Source organism: Trachemys scripta, chromosome 9, assembly GCF_013100865.1.
Source record: "Trachemys scripta elegans isolate TJP31775 chromosome 9, CAS_Tse_1.0, whole genome shotgun sequence".
Classification (NCBI taxonomy): domain Eukaryota; kingdom Metazoa; phylum Chordata; order Testudines; family Emydidae; genus Trachemys; species Trachemys scripta.
Genome location: NC_048306.1, coordinates 22,874,808 through 22,889,592, shown reverse-complemented (window position 1 = coordinate 22,889,592; position 14,785 = coordinate 22,874,808). Strand labels below are relative to the sequence as shown.

Here is a 14,785-nt window from a genome sequence, read left to right as displayed (position 1 = left end):
CAGGCTTCAAATGTCCATGTGGCTTCAGTGGCAAGTTTAGAAATTTCACTCAAACATATAGGATACGTCTTCACTGTAATCAGAGAAGTGACTACAGCATGTGTCTACATATCACAGCTAGCTTTGGTCTAGCTAGCTGGAATACAAATATCAGTGAAGCCAAAGCAGCGGGCTAACTTCTGCTGCTTGAGTGCATGTCTACACTGCCTCTGGGAGTGAGCCTCTCAGCCCAGGTCTACAGACTTGTGCTAGTGCATTAAAAAGAGCTGAGTAGACATTGCAGCTTGGGCTTTCAAGTCTAAGGGCAGGTCTTCACTACAAGGGGGGGGGTCGATTTAAGATGCACAAATTCAGCTACGCAAATAGCGTAGCTGAATTCGACCTATAGGAGCCAACTTACCCCGCTGTGAGGACGGCGGCAAAATCGACATCCGCGGCTCCCCGTCGACGGCGCTTACTCCCACCTCCGCTGGTGGAGTAAAAGCGTCGATTCAGGGATCGATTGTCGCGTCCCGACGAGACGCGATAATTGGTTCCCCGAGAGATTGATTTCTACCCGCCGATTCAGGCAGGTAGTGTAGACCTAGCCTAAGGGAGGGTGAAGTGGGCAGGCAGGGTTATACAGCCTATGCTGCCGAGGCTTCACTGCTATTGTTATTTGAGACAGATCAAAGCGATCTTGGGTATGACTACACAGGCTGCAGTCACACCTCTGACTGCAGCTTAGACAGCTCAGCAAGAAAGAATCCAGGAGGTAAAATACATCTTTTAAAACAGCAGCTGCATGTTCATGCCCCAAATCTCCATTTCATTCATTGTACTATCAACCACATCAGGAAAACAAATTTAATTGGTCTAGAAACCCAGTGATTAGCCTTTTATTTTTGAGCTGGAATGTGATACAATAGTGGGGAAAGGAGCAAATATTTGGAGAAATTAGCAGGTAGTGCACATTGGCACAAAAAGTTCATATTTATGGGAAAATAATTCCATTTCTGTATAAAATAGCAGAATCCTGAAGGTTATCAATCCATTGCTATTTATCAAACTAACTTAGCCTATTTAATCAAGCTGATGCATGCAGTTATGATTTTATGGCACTAGCGTCCCCCCAACTATGTCAGAATGGGAAGTCTCTCTACAGTTAAGTAGCCAGATCCAGCAAAATTCCCAACAGTTACTGTGAATGGCATGTCCTTAACTTCAAGGAAGGGAGAGAATCACCTGTGTTTGCTATGGCCCCAATTCAGCAGAGCATTTAAGCAAAACACTGAGGTGTTTTGTTGAACATCAGTGGACTTAAGCAGGTTCTTAACTCTAAGCATGTGCTTAAGTCCTTCAAGTTTAGCACGTGTAAGGAAGAGTTTTGCTGAATAGGGATGGATACTGAATCGGGGCCTATGTGACCTAATGCAAACTGGTCACAAGGCTCAATGAAGACAACAAAATATAACATACTTTAAAAAACACTCCTAAATTAAAGGGAAGGCTTTGTGCAGGTGCCAATGCCGGTTACTAATATTATTATTTGTACATTATTTGCTTTGCTTTCCCACTTCCAGCTCTCTCCTCATGTCAGCAACCTCCATTGGGACCTGGACAGTCAGACCATCCATCGCCTTCTTCACACACACCTGGCAGCCTAGGCGTGATCTGAAAAGCAGACAACAGAATGAGCCTCATACATTTTTATGGCAAAGGAAAGAACCCACTAGCTGCTCCCACCACCAATGCCCACACCATTCTGTTTGTCCCCAGAGTCATACAACAGCCCAGCTATCACAGGATGGAGCTAGCAGTCCCCGCCCCCCCAGAGGAAGGAGATTCTTAAGACATGTTCATAATAGAAAATAAATCACACCCTCTCAGTAACTGGTGCCTTATAAACACAGAGACTGGACTACGAGGAGCGAGACAGAACGTTCCCAGTCCAGAAAGTGGTGGATTTCTGTGTGCCAACTCCAACAGGCAGAAATGCTTACGTATCAGTGAGTCCATAGGCCAAATCCAGCATGTCCAGCTCCTCGTCTGTAATGGCATCCAACTTTTGAAAGACGTCCTCCTCAAAGATGAGGTGACACGTGGAGCAGGCCAATGTCCCTTCACAGGCACCTGCGGGAAGTGGGAGGGGTCAGCACAGTGCATCAGAAAACAGCAAGGAGGTAGGGGAGACACTCTTGAGGAACTGTGAGAAGAGGCGGCCCTGCCTATACCCAGGCCAAAAGTGCGTCAGGAGAGGTTCCAGAGGGAAATCAAGGAGCCATTCTTGCTACTAACACATTTACTGACAGCCCTGCGCCTCTTATCCAGAAGGATCCCAAAGCCAAATTAATACATAGTTGAAATATGAACATATTTGATACATCCAGATAAATAAATAACTACATTAATACAGTCCATGGGGTGCCAGCTAGGACAGGGCGCACAGATATTGACGTTCTGGCCCTTTAAATGAGACAGGGATGTGAAACCCCTGCTCCCCGGACACATACATACTCATTAAGGACTGTGTGGCAGAGGGAGAAGCTGGCCCTCAGTTCAGCGATCAGAGTTTGACCCAATTGCAGAACTGATGATAACCAGAACAGCGAGTGACGTTGCCAGACCCTGGCAAGCGCGTCTGCAGTCTCGCAATTCCCCACATTGCTTATTTCACGTTTGTGTTTGACCCTGGCGGGCTTTATTATTGCACCTACCAAAGCCGTCGATGTCCAGGTTTTGATTAACCACCACTTCCAGCAAACTCTGCCCTTCTTTGGCTGTGGCCGTGAGTCTCTCTCCATCCCGGTTTATAAAATGCACCGTCACTCTGTCCGCAGAGCTGTCAAACAAGTCACAGGAGGTCAGTGCAAACTGGGCCACTGCCACCTATGAAACAACTGCCAGTTGAGCAGGAGAACGAAGCAGTGATCACATGAGGAATTTACATAAGCACCCAGCTTCTTGAAGGGCTACAATGCATGAAAGTCCCTACACTGTATCTTCAGGTGTCAGTCCTTGCCATTCACTGCACAGGGAAGGGCCAGCTAGAGCCATTCAAATCTGAACGGACTCAAACTTTACCCCTTCGGCAAACGTTTCTAAGAATAGAAATTTGGTTAAGGGCGAACGAGCGAACCTGTGCTGCACCTGCAGCCTGGGTATGGGCAAGCGGTGGGAGACTGATTTAAACCCAAAGACATTTGCTATTGCTGGGAGAGGGGGGGCCTCTCTGGGCTAATCCTGTATGGAGTGAAGTGAGGAGACTGCACAGGAAAGCTGCTCAAGATTAGATTTAAATTGTGCAAACGGGCTTGCTCTTTTTCCCCCCTCCCAGGAGGATTATTTGCAAAATGCTCCATTTCTACTCTTTGTTAGTTCAGCCCCTGAAAGAGTCCCTGGGAGCCTTGATAATGCACTAAGAGCTACATTCATCCTCATCATAAGAGGGATACAGCTTTCAGTGTATGAATGGAAGTCACACCCGTTTTCACTAGGGCTAGATTTGGCCCTAAAAAATTCTGTATCAGGCCTGCACAACATGCGGCCCGTGTGGGCTCTTTGTGCGGCCCGCGGGGGGTGAGTAGGTGGGCTGTGTGTGTGGCCCGCAGGGGAAGGAGGGTTTGTTTCTGTGGGGCGGGCAGCGCTGGGGGGAGTGTTTCAGTGGCGCTGGGGGGGTTGTTTCTGTGAGGCGGGGGGTGTTGAGTTTTGGGGGGCTGTGCGGTGCGGGGGGGGGTTCAGCGGGGCCGGGGGGTTTCGGCCCTCAGCTGTTTTCTTTGGAGTAATATGGCCCTCGCCGCTTTACGAGTTGTGCAGGCCTGCTCTATATGAAGGTGAAGGTCCAGGGATTTTGCTGAATATGCCCATTCTGGCTGGAAGTCTGCATAAAACTCACGACCGGTTTCTGCAGGGATGCCTACAACAAATCAACCTAGATACGTTGCCTGTAATAACGAACTATTGCATTATAGCAATAACAATAGATCAGACCCAGCAAGCACTGTGTAAAACCTGAGATGGGTTCTTTCTGCCTCTACTTAGGTTATTCTGAAGTGCTGCTCAAAAGATGGAGAGGGATTTTCTCTGGATATTAAATCACCCATCCCCTATGCCTTTCTTTGCATGAATGCAACCTAATCGGATTCCTGTCGGCTGGAGAAAAGAGATTGGGAAATATGGAGAATGTAGTATAGACAAGGGAATCAAAACAGAGGGCTATCAGTTAAACACATCTGGCCCTGAGCTTGCTGTAAAACATACACTTGTGACTCTACTTGGGTTCCCCAGGGTATGCCATGGCAGGAAACATTCAGTCTTTGTGATCTATAAACTGCAAGCACACAAGCTTCATCATATGGAGCTCCTAAAAGTCATATGGGTCCAATTAGCATTTCTGTGGCTAGTGTATTTCTGTTACACAGGGCCAGTGCAACCTATTAGGCGACGTAGGCGGTCGCCTAGGGCGCTAGCATTTGGGGGCAGCATTTTCTTCACTGGCGACCCTTCAGCCACCCCAGTCATCGTCGGCATTTAGGCGGAGGGAGCTGGGGCAGGGGGGCGCAGGGAGGGCCGCCTGCAGCAAGTAGGATGGGGGGGCGGCACGCAGGGGAACTCCCCGTCCCAGCTCACCTCTGCTCCGCCTCCTCCCCTGAGCACGCCGCCATGCTCTGCTTCTCTCCCTCCCAGTCTTGCGGCGCCAAACAGCTGATTGGCGCTGCAAGCCTGGGAGGCGGGAGAAGTGTAGCAGCAACGGTGTGCTCGGGGGAGCAGGCGGAGCAGAGGTGAGCTGGGGCAGGGAGCTGCCGCACGGCTCCCCAGGCTGGGGGGGGGAGCTGCCACGGGGCACCTCAGGGCAGAGGGGGGAGCTGCCATTGAGGGGTGCCGGGGAGCTGCCGCGGGGCTCGGGGAGGGGGCGGAGCAGAGGTGAGCTGGGGTGGGGAGCTGCCACACGGCTCCCCAGGGGGGGAGGGAAGCTACCGTGGGGGGGGGGGGCTGAGGGGGGAGGGGGGGGGGTGGGGAGGCGGGGGGGGGGGGCGCCTCAGGGTGGGGGGGGCGGGGAGCTGCTGCAGGGCTCCGTGTGGGGGGAGGGCGCAAGGTGGAAGTTTCACCTAGGGCACGAAACATCCTTGCACCAGCCCTGCTGTTACACATCTCCTATGCAAGGACAGAGGCAGGATTTTGGTAACCCAACTGTGCTTCCTACACAGTGCTACCTCCACAAAACCTAAAGGGTGGCCAAACAATTCAGATAAAAGACTTTTTTGCCCCAGACTTAAACAGAACATAGCTAACAATTGCATCATTGCTGATTTTCACAGCTGCCTGTGCTGCTCTGGGTTCCTCCGGGAAGCGAAGTTGTCAAGATACCCCAAGAGGAGCTGTCTGCATGCTGGTTCTGGAAATCTCATGAAACAACCTGTTCTGGCCCAGTTTGGCAGATCAATTACATCCAAATTACAGATGGTGAACTTCAGCATCTGCCTAATGCTTTGAGGTTCAACCATCACTACAGTAAAGTGCCAGAAAACTCACACCCCAAGGTTACAAAATCAGGACCGACAGCGCTAAAATGACAGGTGAGGGACTCTGAAAACAACATCCAAGAGAGAAGTGGAAATCTCAGATGAGGTGAAATCATTCTTGCTGAAGGGAATTTTCAGTTTAAATTGACAGCCCTAGAGACCTACGGAACAGGCCTGCCAACACTGACCTAGAAGAACCATCATTAGGGGAGGAGAGGAAAAGATCAGCCTCTGTATCTCACTCAGTCCTTAAGAACATAAGGACGGACATTCTGGGTCAGACCCATGGTCCATATAGCCCAGTATCCTAACTTTTAACAGTGCCCACTGCCAGATGCTTCAGAGGGAATGAACAGAACAGGGTAATTAGTGAGATCCATATCCCCATCACCCAGTCCCAGCTTCAGGCAATAAGAGGTTTAGGGACACCCAGAGCATGGGGTTGTGTCCCTGACCATCTTGGCTAATAGCTATTGATGGACCTACCCTCCATGAACTTAGCTAATTCTTTTTTAACTCAATTACACTTTTGGCCTTCACAACATCCCCTGGCAACAAATTCCACAGGTTGACTGTGTGTTATGTTCCTTATGTTTGTTTTAAACCTGCTACCTATTAATTTCATTGGGTGACCCCTGGTTATATGTTATGTGAAAGGATAAAGAACACTTCCGTATTCATTTTTTCTATGCCATTCATGATTTTATAGACCTCTATTATATTCCCCCCCCCCCCAGTCATCTCTTCTCTAAGCTTTTGCCCTCTATGCCAACTTTGACAAGAAGATGGCCAATTCATGCCACCCATGTGAGGACATCTGTCCCATAGGAGCTAGACTGAGACGCTCCCCCAACTCATTTCCCATCAACCACTGAACAACCAAATTGTAAACAATATTGGCCTAGTCAAGAGGTGCACTGGTGGCCTAGAAGCATATCACAACACCAGCTCGCTGAGCGTTTAGAACTTGATGGACTGACAGAGTGGCACACTGAATACAATGGTATCATTCTGCATAGCACCTCTGAATGGTGACCTGCCCATACTCCTGTGAATTCACAAGGCAAGAATTGTCTCCAAAGTCAATAGAACTTCACAGCAGCTCGGTCTCCCTGCACCCCACTCTCCCAGGTTGACTTTGCAGATTGCTCTCTCAATCCTCTAGAAAGGGATGTCACCCATCTAGCAGCTTCTGATACATTCCTGAGCAACAGAAGTATTGCTGCAGCTAGGTGGCCTTGCTTTTGTCGTTGCTGGCATCAGAAGAAGGTTTTGCAGCCTTGAGAATGATGTGTTTGTTTAGTAGAGAGAATTGGCCAAGCCTGCAATCCTCTGGTTTGCCCCTTATACAAGGCTGAATGAAACAGCACCCAGTTTCGCACAGTCAGAGTAAGACTTAAAGTGAGCAAAACTCAGCAAGGCCACATTCCTGGAAGCCCAAGGGACAAAGAAACATGCAGTGACACTCAAATGTGCTGGGAAATTATAACACAGTCTACCGATTTCTTAGCAACATGCTCATAGAGTGCAAGTACACAAAATCAAATGACCTAAGTGTATACCAAATGCTCTGAAGTTTCCAGTGTAGCTGCCCAGAAGGATGTGCTACATTGTATTTACGCTCAGTTGCCTCAGGCATGCTCTTGGAAAGCCTGAGAAGTAAGCAGAGGGCAAACTTGTTTATTAGGGATATCCCGGAGACAGTTGAAGCAACAGCTGGGAGTGCTTAGGCAATGTGTTCATTCCTAGCTGTGCTGTGCAGCAGGCAGAAATCAATTATTTCTGGCATAGGGTAGGGTTACCATACGTCCGGATTTTCCCGGACATGTCCGGCTTTTTGGGCTTCAAATCCCCGTCCGGGGGGAAATCCCAAAAAGCCGGACATGTCCGGGAAAATCGGGACATGCGGGGCCAGCGGTGCTGGGCCGGGGGCCGGGCCGGCGGTGCTGGGCCAGGGGCGGGCCTGCGGTGCTGAGCCAGGGGCGGGCCGGCGGTGCTGAGCTGGGGCCCGGCACCCCAGGGCCCGAGCCGACCCCGGCTGGAGACACCGGTGGGGCCAGACTGGGCCGCACCTCCTCCCCTCACCCCCCCCTTACCTGCTTCAGGCTTCCCGCAAATCAAATGTTCGCGGGAAGCAGGGGAGGGGGCGGAGTTGGGCGGGGACTTTGGGGAAGGGGTGGAGTTGGGGCGGGGTGTGGGTGTGGCTGGGGGCGGGGCCCGTGGAGTGTCCTCTTTTTGGACACTCAAAATATGGTAACCCTAGCAAAGGGAGTCCTCCATTGATCTCTTTCTATCAGTGAGTGCAGAAACAGATGAGAAGGACCTAGGCATAGGTGCAGACTCCAGGGCTGGAGCACCCACAGGGAAAAAATGGTGGGTGCTGAGCACACACCGGCAGCCACCCTATATCAGCTCCTCCTCACCCCCCCTCCCCGGTCATAAGCAACTGTTTTGCAGCATGCAGGAGGCTTGGAGGGAAGGGAAAGGAGCGAGGACGCGGCACGCTCAGGGGAGGGGATGGAACTGGGTGGAAAGAAGTGGGGTGGGGCGGGAAGAGGTGGGGCAAGGGTGGGGCCTTGGGGGAGTGGTAGAGAGGGGGCAGAGCACCCCCCCCGGCGCTTTGGAAAGTTGGTGCCTGTGGACCTAGTTCAAACTGTTTTCATTCCCCTCTATCATTCCCAAATGCATTAGATAGAACTTGTAGCATATACCTACCTCATTGTAATGAATGGTCCCTAATCAATCCTTCAAAAGCAGGTGAAAAAATTTACCTGTGAAAACTCCACTGTGGGAAAGGGAGTAGAAATTCCTTCCCTCTACCAAGCTTACTGATCAGATTAACTCTGCACCAGTGATCCAGAATCACCATGATTGTGTCTAGCACCATCTATACTCTTAGATAATAGTTGATCACGAGCATTAATCGTTACGATTATGCCCTTGTTACAGTATCTCTCTAAATAATTAATTGCTCTCTTGAATCCTAGTAAAATGGAGTCCATCAGTGGCCTCCAGTGGTAGAAAATTTGAAACACTGATGATTATCTCTTGAAAAAGCCTCTGCCTAGATTTAATCTAAATTGGCAGGAGAAGGGAGCAGAAGGGTTGTCTTATTTCCTTGTCATTTTCAGGACCCCCTATGTGTTTTCCCATTGCTACATAATTCAGATAGGCAAGGTATAATTCAGAGAATCATGTACCGTAAAGTTAGGAGGTCTGCCTATTGCTTTTCAGGGAGTTTCAATCACAAAGCAATAACTAGAACATTTTTCAGGGCAGGACCCCCTGGAGATGAAAACAGTGAGAGAAGTCAGGCGGGAGACCTGTTCCACAGTAGGAATGGTTTCTTATACACACTCATGTGACATGAGTAACAAAAATGGCCTGTTGCAGCCAGAGGCAAGCAGCGCAGTCCCGTTTTACTAGGCAGAGAAAATCTTCAGAGCCATTTCAGCCGCCCGTCCCCCACTGAGATTGACTGAATCTCTCTCTCGGTCAACAAAGCAAGCCATTTAACAGTCTGTGGAACTTTTCAGATGTCTGAAGTCAGTGTCTCCCGGAATCTTTCCCATTTGTCCTAGAAACTGAGTAAAAGGATTGACTCCTTCAAAATAGAGAAAGGCAAAGTGGCGGGATTGCACTTAGAGATGGGCAAAATGCTTTGGAAGAAAGAAAAGCAAACTCCAACCTTCACCTACTTTCTGAACCAAGCCTTTACAGCGTCAGCCATCACTAAGACACCAGTGCTACAACCACCCAGGCATAGAACTTCCATTGACTTCAAAGGGAATTCAGCATAAGGAATTCATGTGGGATCATGCCCCAAGTCATATTCTTGATTAAGTGGGTGCTGTGGCAGCTGAGTGATAGCATGGTGCAGCAGACAGAGCACTGGACTGAGAATAAGGCACCCCGAGTCCTGTTGCCACTGACTCCTTGTATGAGTTCAGGAAAGTTACACAGCCCTGCCGTGCCTCAGTTTACCTCTCTGTATAATGGCAATGATGATAACCCCCCTTTTAAGGCACTTTTAGATCAACAACCGCCATTGTTAGGTATTTATCAATCTTTTATTTTTTTAAATCATTACACCTTACCATCACTGCCTTAGATTAGTAAAACTGAATGAATAATTTAGGCTGTTTACTTTGATAATCTCACACATCCTGCAGTGTAAATCTCACTGTTTAGAGGACTGAAATGACTTGGAAGATTTTCTCTGGCTTGTCAAACAGGACTCCACAGCTTGCCTCCGTATGGTTACAATATGCTGTCCTTATTATGCATATGGTGGATGGGTGCATGGATGTAAGCAACCATTCAACTCTGTGGCACAGATCTCCTGCCTTACTAGACAAGTCAGTTTCACCCTCCTGTCTTCACAGACTATTATTCCAACCCTGCAGGGGAATATTTAAACAACATAAGATTCAAACCTCTGGTTGATTGCCATTTTTACATCATGACAGAATTCCTATTTATCTTGGACCAAGATTTTCAAGAGAGTAGGGATTTTGAGACACATTAAATGTGTCTAATTTTCAGAGACAGGTGCTCAGCATTTTCTGAAGATTTCTGCAAGATGTTTCAGTTGGACATCTCAAAAACTGAAGCACACACAGTCACTAGTCTCCTCAGGCTCTATTTGGTACAGAAAACTAGTAGAGGAGTGGCCCTTTAAATGTTTATTTTTTCAAAGATATTTTATAAGGCCATATGAAAAAGCATGGTGCCAAAAAGTACTGCTGGAAAGAATTTAGTAAGCAACAAACTAATTAAAAAGGAAAACAGTTGATAGTGGCTGTTCATAAGTCCCATTTAACAGGCTTATCACTACAACTCCTTTCCCTAAGGTCAGATAACAAAGTGGCCTATTGTGTTTTCCATTTTGCTGGCTGGGCTCTTTTTCTAGATGGGTCTTAATCTTTGCTAGCAGATTAAAGCCTGACTCGGATCACATTTGTTTGGAAGAGCTACAAGTTCCTTTTCTTTTCCCCAGAGAAATGGGTTTTCCTTCCATATTACCCTTAACACAAATGGAGCTCCTTCAGGACTAGCTAGAGAAGATACCATCAGAACTGGTGAGAGACTTGAGGTAAAACTCAGACCCACCCAGAAACTCTGTGTTTGACTCTACATCCCTTACTCTCACAGAACAGCACCATTTACCTCAGTAGCCTCCCTTGTCAAGCCTGCCTCCACAACCACCCTGCTTTGCCAATATTCCCCAGCCTTGTTCTCCCATTGGTCAGCTTCTCTCACAACCTCCTCCATAGCTATTCCTGTGCTGCCCCTTACATATGGTACGACCTCCTTGAGCAAATCTGCAAAGCTCCTACCCTGCCCACGCTTACGTCCTTAAAACGCCACTACTGCTGTGCTCCTTACAGTAAGCCACGTTGCCTTGTACCTAAATTGCCTGTTGTTGGTCCCCTCAGGGCCGATGCTACCATTGAGGCCAACTAGGCGGTTGCCTAGGGCGCCAAGATTTGGGGGCACCAAAAAGCGGCGCCCCCAATTTAAAAAAACAAACAAACAAACAAAAAAAAACAGCGGTTGCGGAGGGAGAGGGAGTCTGAGCTGTGAGCAGGCAGCCCAGGGATTCCCCTGGGTCAGCGCATTGCCAGCAGCCCAGGGGAACCCCTGGGTCAGAGCTGCCACACGGATCTCCGGGCTGGGGAGATGTGGAGCTGCTGCGGGGGGGGTGCCCCAGGGTGGGGGGGGGCGTGCGGCAGGGCCCCCGGGCTGGGGGGGGTTTGCCGGGGGGGGGGGGCACCTCAGGGTGGAGGGAGGGCAGGGAGCTGCTGCAGGGCTGGGGCAGGGGGTGCAAGGTGGAAGTTTCGCCTAGGGCGCGAAACTTCCTTGCACCGGCCCTGGGTCCCCTTTCCCTCACTAGTTGCCGTTAGATGGTGAGCTCCTTAAAGCAGGGACCATACTTCTCAAATATTTGGAAAGTGCCTGCACATCATGGACAATATGGGCAATAACAAACCACACTAAATGAGTAGCTTGCAGCACCAGGCTCTATGCTTTTAATTGACATTCTGCTTTTAAAACCACCCAAGGATTTGGTGCCAGTGAAATACCCCTTCCCTAATCCAAGCCCATTTGCTCTTTGGTTTTGGATCAAAGATAAATGCTTTGATCGGACTATAGGGGGTTGACCTGTTGATTGTTTGGGCCCAATGAGGCATACTCTGATCCCCGGGGGACTTTCTTTTAAAGGTGCTGAAAGCAGCTGTAAGGCACTACACCTGACCTGCAAGATGCTACAGGGCTCAGTTTATGTCTGATTTAAGACATATTTTTAATAGCTAATCCAAGGATGGATTTGCTGACCCCTGCAAACTGCTTCTGGGGTGTGGCCCTGGGCTGGGATTCTGCAAAAGGAGAAGGAAGAAATTTTTAACTTGTGAATTTAAGAAGAGCTGGATTGATAGGATTGGGTCTTCTCCCAGCCCTTATTCCTGAATACTCTCCCCCATCCTTTAGCTGGCAGACTCATCATTAAAAGACAGTCCTATCAAAGAACAGGAGCCTCTTTAGAATGTGCTATCCCGATGGGATCTTAAAGTCCTTCTGCACAAAGAGCTCACGTGCTCAAGAACCGCCATTGGTTACTGTTCTGTGTAGTGCGATGATGGAGAGGTGGGTTTGCGGCTTGGTCTCCGCCCTACAGCGCATCCCTGAGTGGAAAGTGAGGAACCCATAGTTGCTCAACAGTGCCCCCTGTGGCCAATTAAATAGAAGCTCTTATTGGGATCCATCCACTGGGAAGGCAGATGGCTCCAGCATGCTTGCCCAAGAACTGTGGAGGGACGTAAAGATTGGGAGATCCTGAGGGGGAAATGTAAATAAATGGTGGGATCCATCCAAGAGAAAACAGGGAGAATTTGAAAAAAAAACAAAAAAAACAAAAAAACTTGTGTTCCTGTTTGTATGTTAATAGTGTAACAACCCTTATAGTAAATGTGGAGTCAGCTGTATTGCCCCCAAGGAGGAGTTCCTGAGAACCTTCTGCTCCCAGCTGTGAGGGTGACTGTCAGTGCAGTGCAATGTAAGGTGCTGGCTTCCGCCCAGGAAGTGCGTGCACTGCTGCCTGCGCAGTGCTGCCAGCCTTACCAGCTGGGGAATGAAGGACAAGGTCAGAATCTGAACTCACGTGGCTGGAGCTAGAAGCTTTGGCCAGCCCCAGGCCATGTGTTGAATACATCCTTCAAAAAAACCACATCATACTACACTAATAAAAACCTGAGAGGATATCTGTAATTCCTTAAACCCCACCGGCCCTTTCTGAGAAAAAAGGGTTACTGAGGTGAAATATTTGACATCTTTAGGACACACGACATGACCTCACCTTTCCCTCAGGCACTGAAATATAAACCATCCTGCGGCACTAGAGTATGTAAAGCCACCGTATTGGAAAATGGGCCCTGGAGCCTTTTGTCACACACTTGGAATCCAGCCCTACTGGCAGTGACTGAGTGTATTTATCCTCTGATGGGTGTTTGGAGGCATAGGGAAAACGATGCAAGTCTCAGACCAATTTCAACCAAACGGGTCCACATCACAAAAACGCTGTCATGGTTTGCATTAATTGGCCCCCTTTCCAGCTGTCTGCGCAGAGAGGCCGAGGACTGGCTGGGGCAGTGCGGTTCAGCTGGACTGGGGAACCTGGCTTTTCCACTGACCTGCTGTGTGACCTTGTCAAAGCCACTGCTTATCTCTGGGCCTCTGTCTCTTCCTCCACCCCCAGGTGTCTGTCTTGCCTCTTTAGATTGTCAGCCTGGCCTCTCACCCTGTATTTGTACAGCACCTAGCACAATGGGACACTCATCTCAGTTAGGGTCTCTATTATAACACAAACAAACAATAACCATCACCAAGCTATGGAGACTCAGCTGCCCTCTCACTGCTCCAGCAGTGAAGCACTTGGCAGGAGAAGAGGGAGAGGGAAGCTTGCAGTGCTGCTATGAATAAAGAAAGGATTTCATTCTCCAGGGCTGTCCAACTAGCACTAAATTCAGACAGAAAAGAAAGGAATCAGCCAAGGTACATAAATGTTGCCACAGTCAGAGAAATACTAGTCCCCAGCATTTGCTGGAACTCACTCAGATCTAAATACAGGAGGCATGCATAGCACATGCCAAACTTGCCCCTCAGTGGCTACCCCCCACTAAATATTATCTACTGTCCCAATTCAACCCCCTGTCAACTGCTCTCCCTTTAGGACACCAAGTACAATAAGCTAGTGAGAGTACACAGGGCAAGAACAGCAAAACATCCACCCCAGTTGTCCCTCAGGTGGCATTGCCTCTTTCGTTCTAGATGCAGGTGAAGCCATATCTCCCACAGACCGGGCTGTGGTCTCGCAGTGCCAGTCTCACCTAATTAGGGGATTGCCTGCTATTTATTTTAAACATCCTCACTAATTTGTCTGTCCCATCCCTGCACCTCAGCAGGCCGAGATAGAGGAATGAGGGGTCAGACTGTTTTTTCCTGAAAGGTCCTGGAAGAAATGAGGTAGAGTTGAGTCTTTTGCTTACCCTGTGTCCCTTGGGACATCATGGAGCCTGTGTGTGGAGCTGAAGCTTCTCTCTGGCTGCAGGCTGGCAGGTGCCTGACTGTGCTCAGCTACTCTAAGGCATTGAAAAGAATTAACTTTGCCCAAATTAAGTCCATTTAGCAAGGGGCGGATAAGCCGTGGAGCACATCGGGCCATCATGCTAGCTGAGTCTTGCTTTATGTTTCCTTGTTCTTTTTTTGTCGCAGGGCTGGCTAGCTTCTGAGGTATAAGTACAGCTGAGAGGGGGAGGAAATCTAGGACAGCCTCCCTATGGAGGAGGAAAGAGGGTGTATCTTGGACCTGACTATAGCCCAACCCACTGGTGGAGTTTTGTAAGCAGCAGTAACATGCAACCCCCGAGCAGGTTAGAACCCCCAACTGATCACCCTTCACTATTCTTCCCAATTCCTGTTTCATTCTAGCAATCAAACAAAGCTATTTTCAGATGCTATCTTCAGTACAATGCCCAGCTACAATATGTATGTCTGACCTGTGGGTTGAAACAGTGCACTGGGACTTGAAATTATTGAGCTCTGTCGCTGTCTCAGCAAGTGTGTGTCCTTGAGCACTTAGACTAGTGAGCTAGGACTCCTGGGTTCTATTCCTGATTCAGATGCTGTATCACTATGAGCAAGTCACTTCATCCCTTTGTGCCACAGCTTCCTTTCTGTAAAATGGGCAGCTTTACCTACTTCACAAGGGAGAGGAGAGGCTCAAT

At 49.0% G+C, this 14,785-nt stretch overlaps 1 protein-coding gene across 1 annotated transcript; it reads right to left on the bottom strand.

The window, feature by feature from the left end:
• Positions 1-552: 552 nt before the first annotated feature.
• Positions 553-14,326, bottom strand: LOC117883370 (adrenodoxin-like). Its single transcript, XM_034782627.1, has 4 exons — positions 14,048-14,326; positions 2,697-2,821; positions 1,983-2,112; positions 553-1,653 (listed from the first exon to the last, which is right to left on the bottom strand). The coding sequence occupies exons 1-4, from the start codon at positions 14,224-14,226 to the stop codon at positions 1,536-1,538; spliced, it is 552 nt and encodes a 183-aa protein (XP_034638518.1). The 5' UTR covers positions 14,227-14,326; the 3' UTR covers positions 553-1,535.
• Positions 14,327-14,785: the final 459 nt, after the last annotated feature.